Here is a 25,698-nt window from a genome sequence, read left to right on the forward strand (position 1 = left end):
CGGGTAAGTGACCTGGGATGCGATTCGCGAGCGGGCGCGTCCCGCTGTGCGAATCGCATCCCCGACGGCCATGACAGTGCAGCGCTCCCGGTCAGCGGGACCGACCGGGGCGCTGCGGAGAGAGAGACGCCGTACGCGCTCCGGGGAGGAGCGGGGACCCGGAGCGCTAGGCGTAACAGTACCCCCCCCCTTAGGTCTCCCCTTCTCTTTGTCCGGTAACTGCCTCCCCTGGGATGAGGACACCGGGAAAGGATGGAGAGATTCCTCAACGGCAGGCAGAACAGCAGGAGTGGGAATGGGGAGGGAGGGCAGAGGGCGAGGCCTGGCACGGGGCAGTGTGACACCAGGACGAGGGCCATGAAGAGGCACCGAGGCTTGCCTGACTGGACTGGGAGGGGGGGAGAGGCACTTCTTAAGGCAGGCAGAGTCCATAACGACCTTAGGGAGACCGGATACAGGAGGAACCACAGGGTCACGGCAGGGAGTACTGGGAACCGGTTTAAGGCAGTCCTTTAAGCAAGAGGTACCCCAGCTCTTGATCTCCCCTGTGGACCAATCCAGGGTTGGGGAATGGTGTTGAAGCCAGGGTAGTCCAAGGAGAATTTCGGAAGTGCAATTGGAGAGGACCAAAAACTCAATTTTTTCGTGATGAGTTCCGATGCACATTAGGAGGGGCTCCGTGCGGTAACGCACGGTGCAATCCAACCTGGCTCCGTTGACCGCGGAAATGTGGAGTGGCTTGACAAGACGGGTCACCGGGACGCGGAATTTATTCACCAAGGACTCCCGAATAAAATTCCCAGAAGCACCAGAGTCCAGGCAGGCCACGGCTGAGAGGGAAGAGCTGGCTGAAGTAGAAATCCGTACAGGCACCGTGAGACGTGGAGAAGCCGACTTAGCATCAAGAGACGCCACACCCACGAGAGCTGGGTGCGAGCGTGCGTCTCCCAGACGTGGAGGACGGATAGGGCAATCCACCAAAAAATGATCGGTACTGGCACAGTACAGACAAAGATTCTCTTCCTTACGGCGATTCCTCTCTTCCAGGGTCAGGCGAGACCGATCCACTTGCATGGCCTCCTCGGCGGGAGGCCTAGGCGCAGATTGCAATGGAGACTGTGGGAGAGGTGTCCAGAGATCTAAGTCTTTTTCCTGGCGGAGCTCTTGATGCCTCTCAGAAAAACGCATGTCAATGCGAGTGGCTAGATGAATGAGTTCATGCAGGTTAGCAGGAGTTTCTCGTGCGGCCAGAACATCTTTAATGTTGCTGGATAGGCCTTTTTTAAAGGTCGCGCAGAGGGCCTCATTATTCCAGGATAGTTCAGAAGCAAGAGTACGGAATTGTATGGCGTACTCGCCAACGGAAGAATTACCCTGGACCAGGTTCAGCAGGGCAGTCTCAGCAGAAGAGGCTCGGGCAGGTTCCTCAAAGACACTTCGAATTTCCGAGAAGAAGGAGTGTACAGAGGCAGTGACGGGGTCATTGCGGTCCCAGAGCGGTGTGGCCCATGACAGGGCTTTTCCAGACAGAAGGCTGACTACGAAAGCCACCTTAGACCTTTCAGTAGGAAACTGGTCCGACATCATCTCCAAGTGCAGGGAACATTGCGAAAGAAAGCCACGGCAAAACTTAGAGTCCCCATTAAATTTGTCCGGCAAGGACAGGCGGAGGCTAGGAGTGGCCACTCGCTGCGGAAGGGGTGCAGGAGCTGGCGGAGGAGATGATTGCTGCTGAAGTTGCGACTGAAGTTGGTGCACAATGGTGGACACTTCCGACAGCTGGTGGGTTAGATGGGCGATCTGTCGGGATTGCTGGGCGACCACCGTGGTGATATCAGAGATATAAGGCAGAGGGACCTCAGCGGGATCCATGGCCGGATCTACTGTCACGATGCCGGCTGGCAGGAGGTGGATCCTCTGTGCCAGAGAGGGATTGGCGTGGACCGTGCTAGTGGACCGGTTCTAAGTCACTACTGGTTTTCACCAGAGCCCGCCGCAAAGCGGGATGGTCTTGCTGCGGCGGTAGTGACCAGGTCGTATCCACTAGCAATGGCTCAACCTCTCTGACTGCTGAAGATAGGCGCGGTACAAGGGAGTAGACAGAAGCAAGGTCGGACGTAGCAGAAGGTCGGGGGCAGGCGGCAAGGTTCGTAGTCAGGGTGGATAGCAGAAGTTCTGGTACACAGGCTTTGGACACACAAAACGCTTTCACTAGGCACAAGGGCAACAAGATCCGGCAAGGGAGTGCAAGGGAGGAGATCAGATATAGCCAGGGAGCAGGTGGAAGCCAATTAAGCTAATTGGGCCAGGCACCAATCATTGGTGCACTGGCCCTTTAAGTCTCAGGGAGCTGGCGCGCGCGCGCCCTAGAGAGCGGAGCCGCGCGCGCCAGCACATGACAGCAGGAGACGGGAACGGGTAAGTGACCTGGGATGCGATTCGCGAGCGGGCGCGTCCCGCTGTGCGAATCGCATCCCCGACGGCCATGACAGTGCAGCGCTCCCGGTCAGCGGGACTGACCGGGGCGCTGCGGAGAGAGAGACGCCGTACGCGCTCCGGGGAGGAGCGGGGACCCGGAGCGCTAGGCGTAACAGTACTGACTGTCTGCCCTCCTGATGTTGTAAAACTTTAGCTCCCAGCATGCCTGGACAGTCAACGGCTGTCCGGGCATGCTGGAAGTTGAAGTTTTGCAACATCTGGAGGGCCACAGTTTTAGACCACTGGTATAAAGTATAAGTAGATAGCTGTCAAGTAGTGGCCAGTGAGTAGAGATAGTAGCACCTCATAAGTATCAAGGACTACAAAGCATGCATACATATTGGGAAGGACTATATCTGTGCATTCAGTGTCCTTAAAGGGCAACTGTAGTGCAATACTTTTATATATTGTTGTGCCCAGGCTGCAGAAATAAACAAAATAAACTTTATCTTACCTTCCTACGTGCCCTCCTCGGTCCGGTACCGGCCTCACGGTCCAGCGGCGCGAACCTCATTCAACTTCCTGGGGACGGGGACGCCGCAGAGCCGTCGGCGTATCACCGGCCGCAGCGATGTCCCGCCCCGGCCGGTGATAGGCTGAGCCCACTGTCATGTAAGAAGCCGGCCAGAGCTCCTTACATGACAGTGGGCTCAGCCTCGTCCTCAGGAAGTTGAATGAGGTTCGCACCGCTGGACCGTGAGGCCGGTACTGGACCAACGGGGGCATGTGGGAAGGTATGTTAAAGTTTGTTTTGTTTATTTTTGCAGCCCAGGCACAACAATATATAAAAGTCTTGCACTACAGTTGTCCTTTAAAGGAAAAGTATCACACTAAAAAATGTATCCCTTATCCACAGCACAGTGGATAAGTTTTAGATCGGACGCCCCGCGATCTCCCGTACGGACCTCCTCTCTACCGGTATCACTCTCCCCGGGAGCGGCGCATCACGCCCCCCACCCCCCCCGCCCGAAGCCGGAGATAGCCGAACGGCTCTTCCATAGAGATATATGGAGGGGGCATGGAGGCCCCCTCCTGTGGAGGGTGGATAAGTTTTTTAGTATGACATATCTCCTTTAATGTCAACAAAAATATCAGAAGAATGGTTGCATTCAGATAAGGTAGCACAAACCAGAATCTCTCCAAAAAATGCCCTTAATAAAAATTTTAACCAGCTCCATTTTCCTATTTTTTTTATAAAAAAAATATAAACTCCAGAACTGCAGAACTATCAAAACTAGGGTTCAGAGAACCTACAGTAAATACGACAGCACCCAACCTGACTGTTTGACCATTGCTTTCTTTAGCCTAAATAAATCGGTGTTGCTTTCAAAGTGCTTTGGTTGCCTGAAAAAGCCCAGAATGACAGTCAGGTTTTTTGTCTTGCGTTTTTTTAGGCTCAAAAAGATGCTAGAAAAAACGCCAGAAAAACTGCCACTGATTTTCCCTGCGTTCTTTTCTGGAGTTTTTACCTTTGTGTGGAAATTGCATTTTTGGCCCCTTTGGCAGTTGTAATTTTGTTCAGTACCTAAAAAAAATTCAAATGATGCAGTAGGGATGGAAAAAGAACGAAATTTACATTTTTTTACTATGAAATTTTTATTAATTTTCAATCAGAGACCAATTTATTTAAGCGGGCAGGAACATAAAACGTAGCCGACAATATTTAAAATATATAAAGGGGCCATGTAATTGTAAAAATAATGGTTTTTTAAATTCATTTTGTGTAACTTTTTATTAGAAATGTATCCTATTTATGTGTTTTATTATGTGTGTATAATTTGTATCAATTATAAACATTATTTAGATATTACTACTACTCCCTGCATGGAACAGACTGTTTCATGCTGGGAGCTGTAGTACCTGCACTAATAGACAGATCGCAGCGGGTATCACTCCTGACACCCGTTGCGATCCTCCTGTATAAACTATAGAAGCCGGTGGCACGACCACACTTCTCTGCTTCACAGCCTGGCACTGTATACTTCTGTGATGTGAAGTTCTCTTCACATCACAGATTCATATTCATAAATGCACAACTCTCAGCGGCATTTATGAATCTGTGATGTAAAGAAAACTTCACATCACAGAATTCATCACATTTCCGGGGAAGGGGAGCAGAGGGGTGCAGCCGTGCTGCCGGCTTCTATAGATTATAAAGGGCGATCACAACAGGTGTCAGAAGTGGCACCCTCTGCGATCTGTTTATTAATGCAGGTACTACAACTCCGAGCATGGAGCAGAGTGTGCTCCATGTTGGGAGCAGTAGTACTTGTAGTAAGGGCAGTAAGGGACAGATTGCAGCGGGTGTCACTCCTGACACCCGTTGCCATCGTCCTTTAACTTTATGAGATGCAGAGAGACTGTCTGCTGTTCTCCGCATCTCTGCTCTATACCGCCGGCCAGTATTGTGAATAGAAATTCACATCACTGATTCATATATGCCGCTCAGAGCGGTGATAGGTCGAATGGTGCCACTACTATGGGAGAAAAACACCAAGCTATTTCCGAAAAATCGCTAAAGTCTCAACAAGAGGTCATTTTTTTTAAAACTGCCAGGGTTCCCAAAATAGCTGAAAAAAGGATGAAAAAGGATAAATAAAAAAAACACAAAACTGAAAAACCTCAAGTGGATATGGCATTTTGCAGTTACCTATTGACTGGCAGCTAACATCTGGCTGCTGCGTTTTTTCACAGAAAAAACACTGTGGGGCAGAATGGGAATTTTTGGGGCGTTTTTGGGTGAAAAACCTTAGTAGAATTCTTACTTACTTTTCCAGGCACCCAGAGCGCTGGGAAAGTGTCACTAATTTATGCAGACTAAAGCAAGGAACGGCTGAGCCATCAGATTTAGGTGTGGTCGTATTTACTGTAGGTTCTCTCAACACTAATCAGAAATATAACAATATTAATCCTGCTTGGTGAACACCATTACCAAAAAAAAATTATAATCCTATGTTAGAATTGCCATATTTGGTCTTTTCACATCCCCCCAAAAAAAGGATTATACAATGATCAAAAGGTCCCATTTACCCCAATGTGGTATCAATAAAATCTACAGCTCACCAGCAAAAAGGAGCCCTCACACAGCAAGTAGTAAAACAAAACAAAAACTATACAAATTTGGTATTGTTAATGTGTCATTTTTGCACCATTATGAACAACATAAGATTGAACTGCCAAAAGTCCCTCAAAACTCTTCCCTCAAAAAACAAGCCCTATACAGCATCATGGGAAAGGAAAGACTCTTAGAATGTGAGGAGAAAATATGAAAACAAAAAAACAATGTTTGGTTGCATTTTTCAGGGGTTAAAAGGAATCTGTGAGTTGTATTTGCTGCTTAGATCTGCAGACACAACTGTACATCTGTTATATATTTATATTTATTATGTATAGGGTATAAAAGAAAACTATAACTCTCCTTGTATATAATGTTCTTGCACAGGGGCTGATCACCCAATTAAAGGATAAGTCTCATGCATAAAAAACGTATCCCCTATCTGAAGATGGCGGGGGGTCCGAGCGCTGGGTCCCCCGCGATCTCCTGTATGGAGCCCCTGTGCTGTAGCACAGGAGCAAGTTATGACCCCCGCCCGAAGCCGAGCCCGCTATGCCCCCTCCATATAGTTTTATGGGAGAGCCGTTCGGCAACCTTCGGCTCTCCCATAGAGCTTAATGGAGGGGACCTGGTGGCTGATCACCCAATTAAAGGATAAGTCTCATGCATAAAAAACGTATCCCCTATCTGAAGATGGCGGGGGGTCCGAGCGCTGGGTCCCCCACGATCTCCTGTATGGAGCCCCTGTGCTGTAGCACAGGAGCAAGTTATGACCCCCGCCCGAAGCCGAGCCCGCTATGCCCCCTCCATATAGTTTTATGGGAGAGCCGTTCGGCAACCTTCGGCTCTCCCATAGAGCTTAATGGAGGGGACCTGGTGGCCTCCGCTTCAGGCGGGGGTCGTAACTTGCTCCTGTGCTACAACACAGGGGCTCTATACAAGAGATCGTGGGGGCCCCCAGTGCTTGGACCCCCCGCCATCTAAAACGTATCCCCTGCGAGCTAAAACTTATGTTTTTATGCATGAGACTTATCCTGTAAATGCTTTTGTTACGCCGAGCGCTCCGGGTCCCCGCTCCTCCCCGGAGCGCTCGCAACATCCTCGCTACTGCAGCGCCCCGGTCAGATCCACTGACCGGGTGCGCTGCGATACCGCCTCCAGCCGGGATGCGATTCGCGATGCGGGTGGCGCCCGCTCGCGATGCGCACCCCGGCTCCCGTACCTGACTCGCTCTCCGTCGGTCCTGTCCCGGCGCGCGCGGCCCCGCTCCCTAGGGCGCGCGCGCGCCGGGTCTCTGCGATTTAAAGGGCCACTGCGCCACTGATTGGCGCAGTTGTTCTAATTAGTGTGTTCACCTGTGCACTCCCTATGTATACCTCACTTCCCCTGCACTCCCTCGCCGGATCTTGTTGCCATTGTGCCAGTGAAAGCGTTTCCTTGTGTGTTCCTAGCCTGTGTTCCAGACCTCCTGCCGTTGCCCCTGACTACGATCCTTGCTGCCTGCCCCGACCTTCTGCTACGTCCGACCTTGCTCTTGTCTACTCCCTTGTACCGCGCCTATCTTCAGCAGTCAGAGAGGTTGAGCCGTTGCTAGTGGATACGACCTGGTTACTACCGCCGCTGCAAGACCATCCCGCTTTGCGGCGGGCTCTGGTGAATACCAGTAGTAACTTAGAACCGGTCCACTAGCACGGTCCACGCCAATCCCTCTCTGGCACAGAGGATCCACCTCCTGCCAGCCGAATCGTGACAGCTTTAAACACCTTTGAACTAATTCTTTTAATTACGGATTTGTTTCCTGACTTAAAAATGAAGAAACCTTCAAAATAGTTTTTTTCCTTACACTTGCCTCCCATTTAGCTGTTACTCAGAGTAAAATAGTCCATTGGACAGACTTTTTGCTCTCTCAGTGATAGCAGCAGGCAGAAGGAGGGGGTTACACACCAGTTCAGATAGTGGACAGGGGGTAGAGAAACCTTGGAGGACAGCTCAAACATGCTGCAGAAAGGTAGGAGAAAGGATACATGGTACTATGCATGGGAGAATCATGTGTACAGAGAGCTATCCAGCTCCTATGGGGATATTCTCCCATCATGCAAGGGATATTCTCCCATCATGCACAGCTCCCGGGACGTGACATCATCATTGAGCAGTTAGACAGAAAACTTCAGAAGCGAATAACTATTGGAAGGATTAAGATTTTTTATTTTTATTTTTTATTAGAAGTAATTTACAAATCTGTTTAACTTTCCGGAGCCAGTTTATATATAAAAAAAAGTTTTTGCCTGGAATTCCCCTTTAAGTCTAATGATCGGTATAGGTCTGAACACTTAGACGCTTTCCCTAGGACATGCAGCGGCAAGTATTATGTGAGCCAACAAGCTTGTAGAGATGGTTGGCCGTGATTGGTCTACAGCTCCACTGTGTCTGTAACATGAAAGCAAAAGACAACAACTTCCTCCTAGTCATTTGGGAAGAAGGAAAAGTCTGCAGCACAACCGAGTTTTGAAGCTTCACAAATGTATTGCCCACAAGGATCTAATATTCCTATATAGTTTTTAATTTTCGCTGGTGATATGCTTAAATCTGTAGTAACTAACCTGTCCTTTTTTTGTATACAGTGATCCCTCAACTTACAATGGCCTCAACATACAATAGTTTCAACATACAATGGTCTTTTCCGGACCATTGTAACTTGAAACCAGACTCAACATACAATGCTACAGACCGTCCAGATCTGTAAAACATGTCACAACTGGAGGAACTGACCAATCAGAATTAGGCATTTTACTAGTAAATCACCTGTATTACTGAAGTGTATGCACTGACTGGTGTCTGGTAGCGCCCCCTACAGTACAGGGAGGTATTACATGTTCTGTACTACTCTTTACCTGTATTACTGAAGTGTATACACTGACTGGTGTCTGGTAGCGCCCCCTACAGTAGAGGGAGGAACTACAAGTTCTGTACTACTCCTTACCTGTGCCAGGGTTAGCTGCTCCTTTGGACACCAAGTAAGGGCGGCTCCAGTTGGGCCACTGCGTGTACTGTACAGGACCCTGAAGAAGCTCCTGTCCTCTACATAAACCATTGTTTCCCATCCAGGGTGCCTCCAGCTTTTGCAAAACTACGACTCCCAGCATGCCCGGACAGCCAACGGCTGTCCGGGCATGCTGGGAGTTGTAGTTTTGCAACATCTGGAAGCACCCTGGTTGGAAAACACTGACAGACAGTGATTTACAGCTCCCAGCAGATCATTCTTACTTTTATATGTAAGGACTTGCTTTATCTGTATTAGTTATCTACTTATTTGTCTTTAATCCTCACTTTTTCCTATTTTTGGATGACATTTTGGTAGCTTCAGAACCAATTACCAGGTTTCCATAGAGTTCTGGTCTCAACATACAATGGTTTCAACATACAATGGTCATCCTGGAACCAATTAATATTGTAACTTGAGGGACCACAGTACTGACAATAATATTAAACAAATATGTACACGTGCCCGGTAGAATTGCTTGCCATGACACAGGTAACTGCAATCTAGTCAGAATTTTTGTTATATTAACTCTGAAAAGTTAGATTTTGAAAGGTTATAAAAATGGCGTCTCTTCTTTGGTTACAGTGTATCGCCAAGGTGACATTGGGACGAGTTGGTATGCGGTGCTTACAGGATCCTTGGATGTCAAAGTGACCGAGACAAACAGCCATCAGGTAAGGTATCTAGAATTAAAGGGATTGTGAACACATAATAGAAAAACACTATGGGGGAGATTTTTGTATCAACTCTACTTTTGCATTTGTTTTTTTTTTGTTTTTCTTGAGCAATGTTGGTTTTGCGTTTTTATTATAAATTACAATATAAGGCTAGGATTCCACTTGTTTTTTTTTTCTTGCGTTTTTTTTTCACAGAAAAAAATGCCAGAAAAAAGCCAGTGCAATTACCTGCTTCTGGCTTTTTTTCAGCTGTTTTTCGGGGTTTTTGCATTTGAGTGGAAATTGCATTTTTGGCCCCTTTTGGTGTTTTTTCCAAAATTTGTTGGGTACCAAAAAAAAAAAAAAAGGAAAAAAAAGGATGCAGTAGGGATGGGAAAAAATGTAGTTAAAATACATTTTAAATAAAGTGTGTGGGTGTGTTTCATTTTTTTTTCTCTTTCTCTTTAACATTTTTTAGGTGGTACTACTACTCCCAGCATGGACTGGTCTGTTCCATGATGAGAGTAGTATTACCTGTACTAATAGACATATCCCCTCTCTGAACTATACTCCGGCCAGTGATGTGAATAGAACATCACATTCATATTTTCCGCCCAGAATGGGGATTGGCCGGATGGTTGTAGCCAATCACAGCTCTCAGCGGGAATTCACATCACTGGATGGAGTATAGTCCAGAGATGCGAGCGCAGGAGAAAGCCGCTCCACATCTCTGCAATAGATAGGACGATCACAGCGGATGTCAGGAGTGATACCCGCTGTCATCTTTTCTTAACTGTAGGTACTACTACTCCCAACATGGAGCACACTCTGCTCCATGCTGGGAGCTGTAATTCCTGCATTAATTGACAGATCGCAGAGAGTGTAACTTCTGACACCTGTTTCGATCTGTCTATTAATGCAGGTACTACAGCACCCAGCATGGAGCAGAGTGTGCTCCATGTTGGGAGCAGTAGTACCTGCAGTTAAGGAAAGATCACAGAGGATGTCACTCCTGACACCCGCTGTGATCCTCCTGTATAATGAATAGATGCGGACGGCTGCTCTTCTATGGTCCCCTGGACTGACTTATATATACACATATTGATATTTCCCACAGAGAGCTGTGATTAGCTGGAACCATCTGACCAATCACAGCTCTCTGCGGGAAATATGAATAGGTGTACAGTGGTCCCTCAACATACGATGGTAATCCGTTCCAAATGAACCCTATTCCAAGAATAGGAAGTTATACTCACCTGTCCCCGCCGCTCCGGACCATCACCGCTCGTCACCGCTGCCCTGGATGTCGCCCTCCATCGCTGTCGCCACGGCCCCGGGGTGTCCATGACGCTCCGGACGTCTCGGCTTCCCGGGGATCATCGCTCTCCGTCGCCGCCATCACTACGCACGCCGCTCCTATTGGATGACGGGACGATGTGCGCGGCAACATGATGACGATGAAGGAGAGCGCCGGCGATGCAGGGAATCTCGAAGAGGATGCTCCAGAGCCCCGAAGACAGGTAAGAGACCATCACCGGACCACTCGGGGCACCGTAAATGGCTATCCGGCAGCAGCTGAAGCAGTTTGCGCTGTCGGATAGCCGTTTATGCGATGGCCCTGACATACAAAATCGTATGTGGATGCTGCCTTCAACATGCGATGGCCACATAGGTCGGGAGGTCACTGTATATATATACGGCAGTGCAGGGGACCATAGAAGAGCGGCCGGCCGCATCTATACATTATACAGAAGGATCGCAACGGACCCGGGGAGATCTGTCAGTTAGTATAGGTACTACTTCCATCATGGAACAGTGGGTTCCATGCTGGGAGTAGTAGTACTACCTAAAAAAAATGAAAAAATAAAGGATAAAAAGACTTGAAAAACACACACACACTACATTTTTATTATTGTCATCTACATTTTTAGTGCCCTGCCTGCCCACAAAAATTGATCCCTGTTTACAAATTTATAAAAATTTCGTTATAAAAAAATTTCCTTAAATACAATTTTTTCCATCACTACAGTATCTTTTTTATAATTTTATTTAACGGTACCCTACGAAATGTTATTAAAATAGGTACCGTATCTCTATCACTTTTTTGGATCGCTATTCTTGGCATTTTTTTTCTCCCATAGCCTTGTATGGGAGAAAAACACCATGATTTCAGGGGAAAAAACGCCATAGGCTCAACATGCTGCGATTTTGCAAAGCCTCCAAGGAGCTGAAAAAGAGTGAACAAACGCCAAAAGGATTTAAAGAACGCCAAACTGAAAAACGCCAAGTGGAAAAAGAATTTTGTGTTTCTTCATTGATTTACAGCTAACATCTGGCCACAGCGTTTTTTGGCAAAAAAAAACGCCATGCGGCAGAATTGTCGTTTTTCTTGGCGTTCCCCCCCCCCAAAAAAAAAAAAAACAAGTTGAATTCCAGCCTTAGTGATTTCTGAAAACTTGTCTTTGTGGGCTACTAAACATGCATTGGTCATTAATTTATCATTTGCTATAAAAAAAAATTAAAAATAAACAAATATGCAAAAAAGTGGAAAAAATTTAGCATGTTCTGCAAAAATGGTACCAAAAGAAAATACAGCTCCTCCCACAAAAAACAAGCCCCCACATAATTGTGTTGGATGAGAAATAAAAAAGTTATGGCTGTCGGAACACAAAAAAGGAATCGTACCGACCCACAGAATAAAGATAAGGGGGGAGATTTATCAAAACCTGTTTAGAGGAAGTGTGGAGCAGTTGCCCATAGCAACCTATCAGATCGCTTCTTCCATTTTGAAAGGAGCTTGTTCAAAATGAAAGAAGCCATCTGATTGGTTGCTATAGGAAACTAATGGGTTTAGTGTTTCTGCTGTGGAAAAAGTGCAGGAACTCCATTCCCATGTGTTTCTGCAAGTCTTGAGCCCTGCTGCACAGGTTTTGATAAATCTCCCCAAGGTCTTTTTTTACTGCACAGTGACCACAATAAAAATATTATAAAAAAAAAAAAAAAACATGTTTCCAATTTTTCCCAATATTTTGGAGTTTTCACAATAAGGCTGCATTTATCATCAAACATATACCACTAATATAAAGTACAGTATGTCAGTAAAGGCATTCCAAAGTTAATACCGCATAAAGACACACATGAAAGATTTAAAAAATGGAGCCCAGTTATTAATGCCAAAACAACCCCACATTATTACAGGGTTAATACTTTTCTATCAAAACAGACAAAACTATAATAATACTGAAACCTTAAAGGGGTTATCCACCATAAGGTGATTTTAGTACATACCTGGCAGACAGCAATGGACATGCTTAGGAAGGATCTGCGCTTGTCTTGGGGCTAAATGGCTATGCTGTGAGATTACCATAACACTGTGGCTAGCTGTTTGTGAACTGGTATTTCCTGTTTGACTTTTCTTCTTTTTTTTTTTTACTACAAATCCCACAATTCCATTTTCCTCCCTCCCACACATCAGCCACCCCACCCATTGAAACATAAATGAGCTGCATCCATTCAAAAGACCTGTGGTTTTCAATCAGGGTGTCTACAGCTGTTGCATTAATTGCAGATTGATCTCTCTCCCACCAAGTGATCCCTCCACCCACTGAAGCAGACAGGCTCCCTATCATCAGCTGACTAGTGATGTCAGGTCTCGGCCGCATTACAAGCTGGGAAAAATCCGAGACAACAGTCATTTTGTATACTGTTAAAAATAGATAGTGGGGTGAAAATCACAGAAGAATTGTGAGAAAACCGTCACACACAGGTACAGACACTATATTATGAACTACACTAACTTTACAGCCCCTGTAGCATAGTCAAATAAAAAAAAAATCCTGGAATACCCCTTTAATTGGCCAACTATAAAAGTAATGTTTGCAGAGGCCTCTTTATCAGGCAAATTTATAGGTCAGTGTTTTTAAAACAGTGAGCCTCGAGCTGTTGCAGAACTACAACTCACAGCATGCTTGGACAGCCAGATGCTGGGAGTTGTAGTTTTGCAACAGCTGGAGACACCCTGGTTGGGAAATGCTATAATAGATGAACAAATGATGAAGTAGCCTCTGTGCTCCACCAGGTGGCGGTACAGGGTCAGTTTCCATTGCCGCTCGCTTCCTCGTCTATTGGAGCAGAAGCGATCGCAGTTATTGTGTGACAGAAAATGAACTTTGTGTAAACATTATTTTCCATTCGTCTGTTTTATTCCGATCCCTCGTTATGGTAATTAGAGATTGAGTAATACTTCATAAACATCTCTCATTTAATGACTTTGGACCCACATACACACAGTTAGCAGGGGAATGGTAATACAGAACAGTATAGTTTTTACAGTAAACTATATACAGTGATCCCTCAACTTACAATGGCCTCAACATACAATAGTTTCAACATACAATGGTCTTTTCTGGACCATTGAGACTCAACATACAATGCTATGGAATCTGCGACACCTGTCAATGGCAGGAAGAACCGACCAATCAGAATGGGAATTCACTGGTAAAACCCCTGTATTCTTAAAGTGCATGCACTGACTGGCTGTCTGGTAGCGCCCCCTACAGTACAGGAAGGTATTACATGTTCTGTACTACTTTTAACCTGTGCCATGGTTAGCTGCTTGGACATCAAGTAAGGGCGGCTCCATTTTACTTTTTTAGGACATTGCGTGTTCTGTACAGGACCCTGAAGAAGCTCCTGTCCTCTACATAGACCAGTGTTTCCCAACGAGAGTGCCTCCAGCTGTTGCAAAACTACAACTCCCAGCATGCCCGGACAGCCAAAGGCTGTCCGGGCCTGCTGGGAGTTGTAGTTATGCAACAGCTGAAGGAACCCTGGATTGGAAAACACTGACATAGATAGTGATTACAGCTCCCAGCAGATCTTTATTACTTTTATATGTAAGGACTTGCTTTATCTATATTAGTTATCTGCTTATTTTTCTTTAATCCTCACTTTTTCCTATTTTTGGATGACATTTTGGGGCTTCAGAATCAATTACCAGGTTTCCATAGAGTTCTGGTCTCAACATACAATGGTTTCAACATACAATGGTCGTCCTGGAACCAATTAATATTGTAACTTGAGGGACCACTGTATAGCACAGTATATAGTTAAAGTAAACTCATTTTAAAGCAGGGTTTCTCTTATAAATAGAGTGAAAACATAGCAGATGCATTTTATTCGTATAGAATGTGATAAAGTATGTACATTAGGCTGCGTTCACACCACGTTTTTGCAATACAGTTCCCGTATCAGGTTTTTGATGAAAAACAGATTCCTCAAAACCTGACTAAACTGTATCAAAACGTGTGTACAAATTTTAACCCATATACGGTTTTAAACCGTATACGGTTTGAAAAATGGTGTCCGGTTGCATCAGTTTTTTAAGAAAAAAACCTATATGTTTTTAACTTTTCACTCCATTTTGAATAAAGTTTCACTTGTTTGATTGAAATTCCAAGAAAAAAAAACTGTTCAAAGTCAAAAACACTGCACTGCTGCTGCTTTCTATTCCTATGTCAGTAAATGTCCATCTGTCAGTACTGAGTTAGCATTTAATGCATGTTATGTAGTAAGATTGGGGGAGATTTATCAAAACCTGTGCAGAGGAAAACTTGCCCAGTTGCCCATAGCAACCAATCAGATTGTTACTTTCATTTCTAATAAGGCCTGTGAAAAAAGAAAGAAGCGATCTGATTGGTTGCTATGGGCAACTTGGCAAATTTTCCTATGCACAGGTTTTGATAAATCTCCCCCATTGTGTTTTTGGTTTTCTGCTGTCGAGGAAGACATGAGATGGGGTGACACCATTACGGGATGATCACCTGCCGCTTGTGGATGTCACACAAGTGTGGTCTGCACCCACCGAACCCCTCTAGTTCGGCCTTCAACCTGCGGACCTCCAGATGTTGCAAAACTACAACTCCCAGCATGCCCGGACAGCCGTTGGCTGTCCGGGCATGCTGGGAATTGTAGTTTTGCAACATCTGGAGGTTCGCAGGTTGAAGACCACTGCCCTATAGCTATGCCACTGCGTTTAGCCCTATTGTCATTTAAAGGGGTACTCCGGTGGAAAACTTTTTTTTTTTTTTTTAAATCAACTGGTGCCAGAAAGTTAAACAGATTTGTAAATTACTTCTATTAAAAAAATTCTTAATTATTCTAGTACTTATTAGCTGCTGAATACTACAGAGGAAATGATTTTCTTTTTTGAACACAGTGCTCTCTGCTGACATCATGACCACAGTGCTCTCTGCTGACATCTTCTGTCCATTTTAAGAACTGTCAAGAGTAGAAGAAAATCCCCATAGCAAACATATGCTTCTCTGGACAGTTCCTAAAATGGTCAGAGATGTCAGCAGAGAGCACTGTGGTCATAATGTTAGCAGAGAGCACTGTGTTCCAAAAAGAACAGAATTTCCTCTGTAGTATTCAGCAGCTAATAAGTACTGGATGAATTAAGATTTTTTAATAGATTTTTTTATTTACTAATCTGTTTAAGGGGTTATCCAGGAAAAAACATTTTTTTTATATATATATCAACTGGCTCCAGAAAGTTAAACAGATTTGTATATTAGTTGATAGCTAGAGTAATACTAGCTCTGGAATGGTTCCCTTAAAGGGGTACTCCGCCCCTGGCATCTTATTCCCTATCCAAAGGATAGGGGATAAGATGTTAGATCGCCGCGGTCCTGCTGCTGGGGACCCCGGGGATCGCTGCTGCGGCACCCCGCTATCATTACTGCGCAGAGCGAGATCGCTCTGTGCATAATGACGGGCGATACAGGGGCCGGAGTAGCATGACGTCATGGCTCCGCCCCTCATGACATCACTGCCCGTCCCCTTAATGCAAGTCTATGGCAGGGGGCGTGATGACCGCCACGCCCCCTCCCATAGACTTGTATTGACGGGGGCGGGCCGTGATGTCACGAGGGGCGGAGCCGTGACGTAGCGATGCTCCGGCCCCTGTATTGCCCATCATTACGTGCAGAGCGATCTCGCTCTGCGCAGTAATGATAGCGGGGTGCCGCAGCAGCGATCCCCGGGGTCCCCAGCAGCGGGACCCCGGCGATCTGACATCTTATCCCCTATCCTTTGGATAGGGGATAAGATGTCTAGGGGCGGAGTTCCCCTTTAAAGGCTGCCTAGATACACAGGTGTGGATCCTGGCTAGTCTCCACCCAAAGTATATAGAACTAATACAGAGAAGAAGCGTGTGTATCGGCGCGCAGTAATGAGAATGAAAAGTGGGTTAATGTACTTACAACTATAGATATTCAAGAAGGTGGATTAATAATAGTAGGATATTCGGCTGCAGTGGGTACTCAAGGAGATACACTGATAAAGTAGGCTTTGTTCAAGAAAGAGTGGAGGTAGAGGTCTCCTTTAAAGAACAGATAAAGATAATGATGATGAGCGTGAAGTGATTCTACAGTACACGTAATACTCAATATAGTTGATAGATGCAGGACTCACATTAAAGCAGAATACTGTAACATTCTTCCTACCTTATCAATGTTATAACACAGGCTTCAATAGCTCGATTTGATACGGTTTAGCGTTATTGGTGTTTCCACGATGTGTTACAGTGAATAGGAGATCCTTCAGGGCAGCTCTCACTGAGCACACTATCTGGTTCTAGTCGCTCTGCTTAGCGGTCCCTCCTGTTCTGCAATCCCACGGAGTAGAGGTCCTAGGGAGTAGCGGGGGTATATCCAGGAGATGGTAGTGGATGTCCGAATAGTCAGCGGGTATATGCACCGGGAGATCTGCTTAACTTAAATCTGTTTAACTTTCTGGAGCCAGTTGATATATAAAAAAAAGTTTTTTTCTTGGATAACCCCTTTAACTTTCTGGCACCAGTTGATTAAAAAAATTAAAAAAGTTTTCCACTTTAATGGAGCTAATCCTAAACATTTGACATGACACTTATTTCCATGGCGGACCATTTTCCACAGCGGCAAAAGATAATGACAATTTTCTAGTTGCATGTGACTGCCAACGCGTAGACCCTATTTACATGTTTGAGATGCAGACTGTTGTCAGATTTGACCCCAGAGTTTGCCATGGAATTGGCATCATGTGAACACGGCCTTGACAGTCCAGAAATGTATTCACAGTTCTTCAGGCTTTAGAGTTGACATCTAGAAGCAACTGTGCTTACATATCGCTTATCTAGTTGTAACTTTTCGATGACAGTGTCTCATAAGGGGGGCACTTCCGATAACTACTTTCCACCTTTACTCTAGGATGCAGTCATCATATGCACGCTGGGAGTCGGAACCGCTTTTGGAGAGTCAATACTGGATAACACACCCCGCCATGCCACCATTGTTACCAGGGAATACAGCGAGCTCTTACGGATTGAACAGAAGGACTTTAAGGCACTGTGGGAGGTAGGCATTTGGATTTGCTAAAAGTAAACAGTGAGGCTTATAATAACTTTATTGCCATATTTTATGTGTCAGCGCTGAAAAGGTTTACTGACATGCGCTAAAGGGAAAACACTTCACAGAATTATGGAAATCCGTTTGACAGTTTCCATATTGAGATGGCAATGTGACATATGAAAGCTGTAAATAACAAATGGAGTCACAGAAAGTAACAGTTGCGGGAATACACCAGATCGCAGTACGGAAAGCTTTTTGTCTGTTGAGACATATGTAATGTTTGGAAATGGATTCTATCTGAAGAACGTGTCTGTCGTTTCACATTAGCGGCAGACTGGCAGACTTGGGATTTAATAAGGATCTGATGGCCAGGATATTCAGATGTAGAGAAACAAAGATGTCAGGATGTCAGGAGCCTTAAACTTATTTTGCTACACTGGACCTAGAAAAGAGTGAGGTTTAAAGGGGTTCTCCGACATCAAGTAAAAAATTGTGCAGAAGCATATAACATTGATTAAGTCCCATTTCTGAAACCACCAAATATTCATCTTTTTTGTGAATATGAACCCCTTCTTAGCCGATATCACTATTCATTACTTCCTGTTTGAGTAGCTGCTCAGTACTGCAATCCCCAGAATTCATTTCTCCCCCTCAGCTCTTCTTCAAAGCCCTCCCACCCGGCCTACTCTCCTCCGACAGCACTCCTGCCAGTTCTGCCCAGAGCTACTGGGCTTCTTCACATGCTGCAAATTGGCTGATGATTTTCTGCAAATTATTTTTCAAATATTTATTTGTTTTGGTGCAGAAACACTGAACAAAATCTGCAGGAGGTCCGCCATATGTGTGCCTACCCTTAGGGTATGTTCACACTTACTGTGTAGGCTGCAGATTTTTGTTTTAAAATATATTCTGCAGATTTTTTACAGCAAATTCTATACTGTTTAAATCAATATAAATAGATGAACACAACAAAAATCTGTAGCATATATAGTACGTGTAAATATACTTTAACCCTTTCCCTGCCGAACGCTGTATATATACAGCAGATGATGCAATACCTTCGCACATCCCACCATATATTTACAGCGTTCATTAAATGTGCCCTTCCGCTGCGCTGATCAGGTTTATCAGACTTCTTCTTCCTGACACCCATTTAATTACCCGGACCCCATTTAATTAACCTGATCAGTGATTGGGTGTGCAGGTGCGGCGGGATTGGCGGGTGCGCGGCAGTATCGGCAGTCCTCACTGAAATGAACTTTACTTTTTTTTTTCAGTGAGGACTTTGTCAATTTGAGGGCGGCTCTAACTACTTTTTTTGTGCACACGGCAGAATTTCTGCGGAACTACCAATTTCAGAGTCCGCAGTAAGTGGAGTCCACACAGAAATTTATATTTAGGAGACAGCGCACTTCCGAGCACTCATAGGGCCAGCATGTTCTGCCAGCGCTCCGCTGTCAGTTGAATGTCTGCACAAAACTTTTCAATGGGGACATTCCACCATCTGAACATAGCCTCAGCCGCCCTTATGCAATCCCTAATTTAGGCCTTAAATGTGCATGGTGCTCTCTCAATCTGGAGCCCTGTTGTATTTCAATGCAACAGTTTAGTGCCACATATGGGGTATTTCTGTAGTCAGGAGAAATTGTGTTACAAATTATTGGGGGCTTTTTCTCCTTTTACTCCTTCTAAAAATAAAAAAATTGGGCCTACACCAGCATGTTTCTTTAAAAATTTTTTTATTTTTTTTACACTTACATGCTGGGTTTTTCATTTATTTTTCATTTTCACAAGAGGTAAAAGGAGAAAAAGCCCCCCAAAATAAGTTACACAATTTTTACCGAGTTCAGAAATACCCCATATGTAGGCGTAAAGAGCCCTGCGGGCGGACAACACGGCTCAGGGGTGAGAGAGCACCATGCACATTTGAGGTCTAAATTGGGTATTTGCACAGGGGTGGCTGATCATACCAGAGGTTATGACATAAACGCTAAAAACTAAACCTACATGTGACCCCATTTGGGAAACTACACCCTTCACAGAATGTAATAACGGGTGCAGTGAGCATTTACACCCCACAGGTGTCTGAATGATTTTTGGAACAGTGGTATGTGAAAATGAACAATTTTATTTTTCATTTGCAAAGCCCACTGTTCCAAAAATCTGTCAAACGCCAGTGGGGTTTAAATGCTCACTGTTACATACCGTGATTGGTGTAGTTTCCAAAAGGGGGTCACATGTGGGGGGGGGTCCACTGTTCTGGTACCACGGGGGCTTTGTAAAAGCACTTGGCCCTCGACTTCAATTCCAGCCAAATTCTCTCTCCAAAAGCCCAATGGTGCTCCTTCTCTTCTGAGCATTGTAGTTCACCCGCAGAGCACTTTACATCCACATATGGGGTATTTCCATACTCAGAAGAAATGGGGTTACACACTTTGAGGTGCTTTTCTCCTGTTACCCCTTGTAAATATTAAACATTTGGGGAAACACCAACATTTTTGTGAAAAAAATAAAAATTTTCGTTTTCACATCCAACTTAAACCTGTGGGGCGTTATGGCTCACTGTACCCCTTGTAATGTTCCTTGAGGAGTGTAGTTTCCCAAATGTTGTGCCATGTGGGGTATTTTTGCTGTTCTGCCTCTATGGGGGGGCTTCCTTTATGCGACATGCCCCCCAAAAACCATTTCAGCAAAATTCTCTCTCCAAAAGCCAAATGTGACTCCTTCTCTTCTGAGCCCTGTAGTGCACTCGCAGAGCACTTTATGTCCACATATGAGGTAACAATTTTTTCGGGGCTTTTTCCCCTACTGTATTACCCCTTGTAAAAATGAAAACATTGGGGTAACACCAGCATTTTAGTGAAAAAATTAAATTTTTCATTTTCACGTCCAACTTTAACCCCTTGGGGACGGAGGGTTTTTTCATTTTGCTCTTTCGTTTTTTCCTCCTTACCTTTTAGAAATCATAACCCTTTCAATTTTGCACCTAAAAATCCATATGATGACTTATTTTTTGCGCCACCAATTCTACTTTGTAATGACCTTAGTCATTTTACCCACAAATCGACAGCGAAACGGAAAAAAAATCATTGTGCGACAAAATTTAAGAAAAAACGCCATTTTGTAAATTTTGGCAGCCTCCGTTTCTACGCAGTACATTTTTCGGTAACAATGACACCTTATCTTTATTCTTTAGGTCCATACAATTAAAATGATACCCTACTTATGGGGCGTTAAGGTCCACTGTACCCCTTGTTACGTTTCTTGAGGGGTGTAGTTTCCCAAATAAGGTGCCATGTGTTTTTTTTTTTTTTTTTTTGCTGTTCTGGCACCATGGGGGCTTCCTAAATGCGACATGCCCCCCAAAAACCATTTCAGCTAAATTCTCTCTCCAAAATCTCGCTCCTTCCCTTCTGAGGCCTATAGTGCACCCGCAGAGCACTTTACGTCCACATATGAGGTATTGGATTACAAATTTTGGGGGCTTTTTCTTCTTTTAACCCTTGTAAAATAAAAATAAAATGGGGCTGCAAGAACATGTTATTGCAAAAAAATTTCGATTTTGAGTTTTCTCCTCCACTAAAAACCTAAACGGTTAAAGGGGTTATCCAGGAAAAAACTTTTTTGTTATATATCAACTGGCTCCAGAAAGTTAAACAGATTTGTAAATAACTTTTATTAAAAAATCATAATCCTTTCAGTACTTATGAGCGTCTGAAGTTAAGGTTGTTCTTTTCTGTCTAAGTGCTCTCTGATGACACGTGTCTCGGGAACCGCCCAGTTTAGAAGCAAATCCCCACAGCAAACATCTTCTAAACTGAGCCTTAAGGTCAAAATGGGCTTCGTCCTTAAGGGGATAAGGGTGAATTCACACATGGCAGACATATATGCAACTGTCCTTTTCTCATTCAGTTAAATTAAACACTCTCACACAGTTAGCCAGCAGCTGCTGTATTCATTCCCTGTCTGCTCCTGTGGAATTTTTTAGCACAAGATAGCATGCTGACAGCACACCTCATTTTTCCCTCAATGTCCCAATAAAATATACAGTACATGTATGTGTGTATATGACAGCATTTCCAGATTAATCCTTGGGGGCCATGTACGCCAGAAAAGAGTTCTACATGACCCATTGATGTAGGGGTATCCATATGTGGGGATGGGGGTGCACATAGTGTAGCTGGGGCATCCAAAGCATTTTGAGCATATTGGCCCTACCAACAAGTGGGTAGTTTAAACAAGGTCTCTAATTTCTGTTTAAATTTAGTTATTTTTAGGTTGCAGATTAAGTTTTTTAGTCCAAAACCTTATGGGAAACATTAATCCCCAAATAATTAAACATTGAGAGTAACTGCATGACAACCTAAAATTAATCTCCTGTTCAGAGTTAACATCCACTAGCAGATTTTGCCCAATTGATGGCTAGACCAGAGAAGGTACCAAACATGCCAATAAGATCCATAGCCGCCAGTAAGAGGCCATAGCATCTGCAAATAACAACAGAATGTCATCAGTGTAGAGGTCCCCTCCTGAAACTATTAATCCCTGGGGGACTACAAATTTGACAGCCAGGGTCTCGATAGCTAAGGCAAATAGGAGATGAGACAGAGGAGACCCCCTGGTTCCCTTCCACAACACCAAAGGTTCTGGTAAAGCCCCATTAATACGTAGCCTATCTCTTGGGTCATAGTAAAGTAACCAAATCTAATGGAGAAACAGGAAACCTAACCCTATGCACCCCAAAAATCAAACATTGTCCCCCTGACTATCCATTGGAATTTGCAAGTACCATTCAGCCACATTTTTGTTTCCCGTGCACCAGAAAAGCTGAAGAAACCCAAGTTAACGATTTCCATTTGGATTGCTTAAAAAGAGACGTTTCCTCAGTTTAGTTTGGAAACCAACAGATTTACCATGTTCTCCATGTATAAAGTGTCGGTGTTATGGTATGTAGAATACACATAAAAATAGTTGGTATAAATTTGTTGAATATTGTAGGTTATTATAAACGTTCTTTTTTGGGTGGATTTTGATGTACAAATGTTTGATTTTTACATTTCAGATATTTAATTTTGTTAATATTTTAAATATATATATATATATATATATATATATATATATATATATATACAGCAACAGAAGAATGCAGCGGCACACTGCCAGCACAAGGATATAGGTGAAACATGAACATGCAGATAAAACATGCAGATACAACTATGGTGTAATAGATGCAAATGTGAATCTATGAGATAGTGAGGCACAATTTTGTGAGCCAAGTGCCTCACTATCTCATAGTTTCACATTTGCATCTATTACACCATAGCTGTACAGCTCTCCATGTTTTATCTGCATGTTCATGTTTCACCTATATCCTTGTGCTGGCAGTGTGCTGCTGCATTCTTCTGTTGCTGTATATTTAGCCTAGTACTGCATAACATAACATGTGACAGACTTACACAGGTCCTTGAGACCTCCCACAGGTCCTCTATACTACCTATACATAGGGATCCTGTCTAGGCATTAAGGTGACACACACACACCTTTATAAAACCAACAGGGGGAGACCTTGCAAGGGAGCCCCCAGGTCACTGAGGGACTCAACCTGACAGGGCCTAAGGGTAGTACAGGACCATGTCCTGTACTGGGACATTACAACCCGGTAATGGAGTTCCTCACAGGTACTTCCAATATAGTGTCTTGATGAAGGTTCTGGTTGTACCGAGCCCAAACGCAATGCCAATAAAATATATTGTATTTTAAGTCCCTTTGAGGAACTCGTTTTTTTGGGAAAAACCCTAGATTGGTCGCCGTGACCTGGAGTCTAGAAGTGGTGGATTCCACTGACCTGGTCCTGGCATTTCTTATTTTATTGTAACCTGGGTGTAGGTACATCACATAAAAAGTGACCATGTAAGCAGACGGGAAGATGTAGAGGACAAAAAATGTTGGGATCAGCAGGAGATGGTAAAAATCTTTACTTAAGAACTCCATTCAGCAGAAAGCAGCTTTCCCATCAGTCATATATTTCGGGATGTGCAGCTAGTGGGCTTGTAGCACAGTAAATAATTTATACGCGATTGGACAGCTCACAGTTCTGTAACAAGTTTCTGTGGCCACGCTCTACTTTCAAGACCTAGACTAAAGCTTGATAGCAGCTGAAAGGCATAATGGAGCTGGCAAAGCATCTTAGGTCAGAGATGACTAAAATATTTATATGATGAGTGGACAGTTTAACATTGTACACATAGTGGAATGACAATACAGTAGGTGCTAGGAGCTTGATGAAATCCTTTTTCCTTTAAGTGACATAGAAGATGTCTTGTAGGGTCATCTTTGGAAAAATTAAGGTTCTTTGGAAAATCGACAAAACGCAAGTGTTAACTCCTTTTCATCGCAGTGCACTGTAAGATGTAGGGCAAGAAACACAGCCTGGCGTACTGTGTTATTTCTGGCATAGCCTTGGCAGCAACTGTCTAGAAATATCTTGTCAAAAGGATGCTGACAGACAAAAAAGATGCAGTAAGTTACAGTAAGCTAGTTGACTGAAAATGCAGTTTTTATAGCTATATTTGATTTAAGTGCAGGCAGTCACGGATAAGGATGACTATATTATTTAGCATAAAATTCATTTAACATGTTTCTTTCTACCAATGGGTTAGGATCGGACTGAAACCTTGGCAAAATAAGCAGTTGCTTTGGCTGGTAAAGATGTTCTTTATCTACGTACTAGGAGAGTATTCAGCATTGCTCGATCTTCCTACCTAAACCTTTTGAGAGAGGAAAAGCAACAATGATGCTCTTATCCTCATATGCCGACCTCATATTATGTCCTCATATCTTGTGATCATATCCCATCCTCATATCCCAACCTCATATTACACCCTCATATCTTGTGATCATATCCTGTCCTCATTTCCTGTCCTCATATCTCATCCTCATATCCTGACCTCATATCCCGACCACATATTCCATCCTCATATCTCGTCCTCATATTCCGACCTTATATCCCGTCCTCATATCCCATCCTCATATCCCAACCTCATGTCCCGTCCTCATATCCCATCCTCATATCCCGACCTCATATCTTATCCTCATATCCTGACCTCATATCCCGTCCTCATATCTTGTCCTCATATCCTGACCTCATATCCCGTCCTCATATCCTGACTTCATAGCCTGTCCTCATATCTTGTCCTCATATCACCTTTCCTCAGATGGGCTGAGATGTGCTGAAGAGATTGCATGCCAAAAATAGAAGGAGCATGCCTTTGCAGGGGGTGTGGCTTGTTGGAGGGAACGTGTCTTTATATATGTCTTTTTATAGATAGATAGATAGATAGATAGATAGATAGAATAAATGTAGGCAGCACACCAAGAATTGTGCTAAATCAAAGTGCTTTTATTCCAAGGAACAAGACAACATTTCGGCGATCTCACACCGCCATTTTCAAGTGGTTTACAAGTGATATATGCGGGGTTTAAATACACTCCCCCATCTGTGACATCACAATCATTAACAAATCACATGACATTCTGACATGAAAATAAAGTAAAAAATTTCTCATATAATACATAATTATACAATCCAAACAGTGTATTATACTGTGATAAACATACATTTTATGTCCGATCTCTAATATTCATAAGAGATAAGATAAATGTGCTATCTGTGTAAGTGTCAAAAGTGACGTAGTGTAGAAATTAAAAACATTACCGGGTCAAGCAGTCCCGTCTCCACACTGACCTGCTAATAAGCGCGCCATATACCGCAAGCCCGAGTCTCACATGGGACGCCGGGACTTACTTCCGGTTTCCCGGAGTTCAACCAATCACAGTGACAGCGTCCCGTAGTTATGGGAACCACTTAGACTATCAGTCCGGTGGTGACGTATGCAGCGCGGCCAAGCTCCGTGGCACCCAGCGCATGTTCAGTAGCAACTAGTGATCCAAAAGCGCCATCTTTAATAAGGGTAAATGTAGACTGCATTTAATTGTAAGGTACTGGCAGAGTACGTTACTAAAAATATATATATAATCCTCCACGGTATCACCCTGCTGTCATATGACATTCACGGGGCTTAG

The 25,698-nt window shown here is 44.2% G+C and overlaps 1 protein-coding gene across 10 annotated transcripts in view; it reads left to right on the forward strand.

Annotated features, from left to right (window-relative positions):
- Positions 1 to 25,698, forward strand: part of RAPGEF4 (Rap guanine nucleotide exchange factor 4) — a 467,767-nt gene that overhangs the window by 94,391 nt on the left and 347,678 nt on the right. For 7 of the 10 annotated variants that reach the window (XM_056536334.1, XM_056536335.1, XM_056536336.1 and 4 more), the window contains 2 exons: positions 9,159 to 9,247; positions 17,476 to 17,622. In XM_056536334.1, the coding sequence (XP_056392309.1) occupies positions 9,159 to 9,247; positions 17,476 to 17,622 (236 nt within the window). Of the gene's footprint in view, positions 1 to 9,158; positions 9,248 to 13,361; positions 13,451 to 14,726; positions 14,745 to 14,982; positions 15,028 to 17,475; positions 17,623 to 25,698 lie in introns of those variants that run through there. The other 3 variants (XM_056536340.1, XM_056536339.1, XM_056536338.1) reach the window with 3 other exon arrangements.

This window comes from Hyla sarda, chromosome 8 (assembly GCF_029499605.1).
Source record: "Hyla sarda isolate aHylSar1 chromosome 8, aHylSar1.hap1, whole genome shotgun sequence".
In the NCBI taxonomy this organism is placed as follows: Eukaryota; Metazoa; Chordata; class Amphibia; order Anura; family Hylidae; genus Hyla; species Hyla sarda.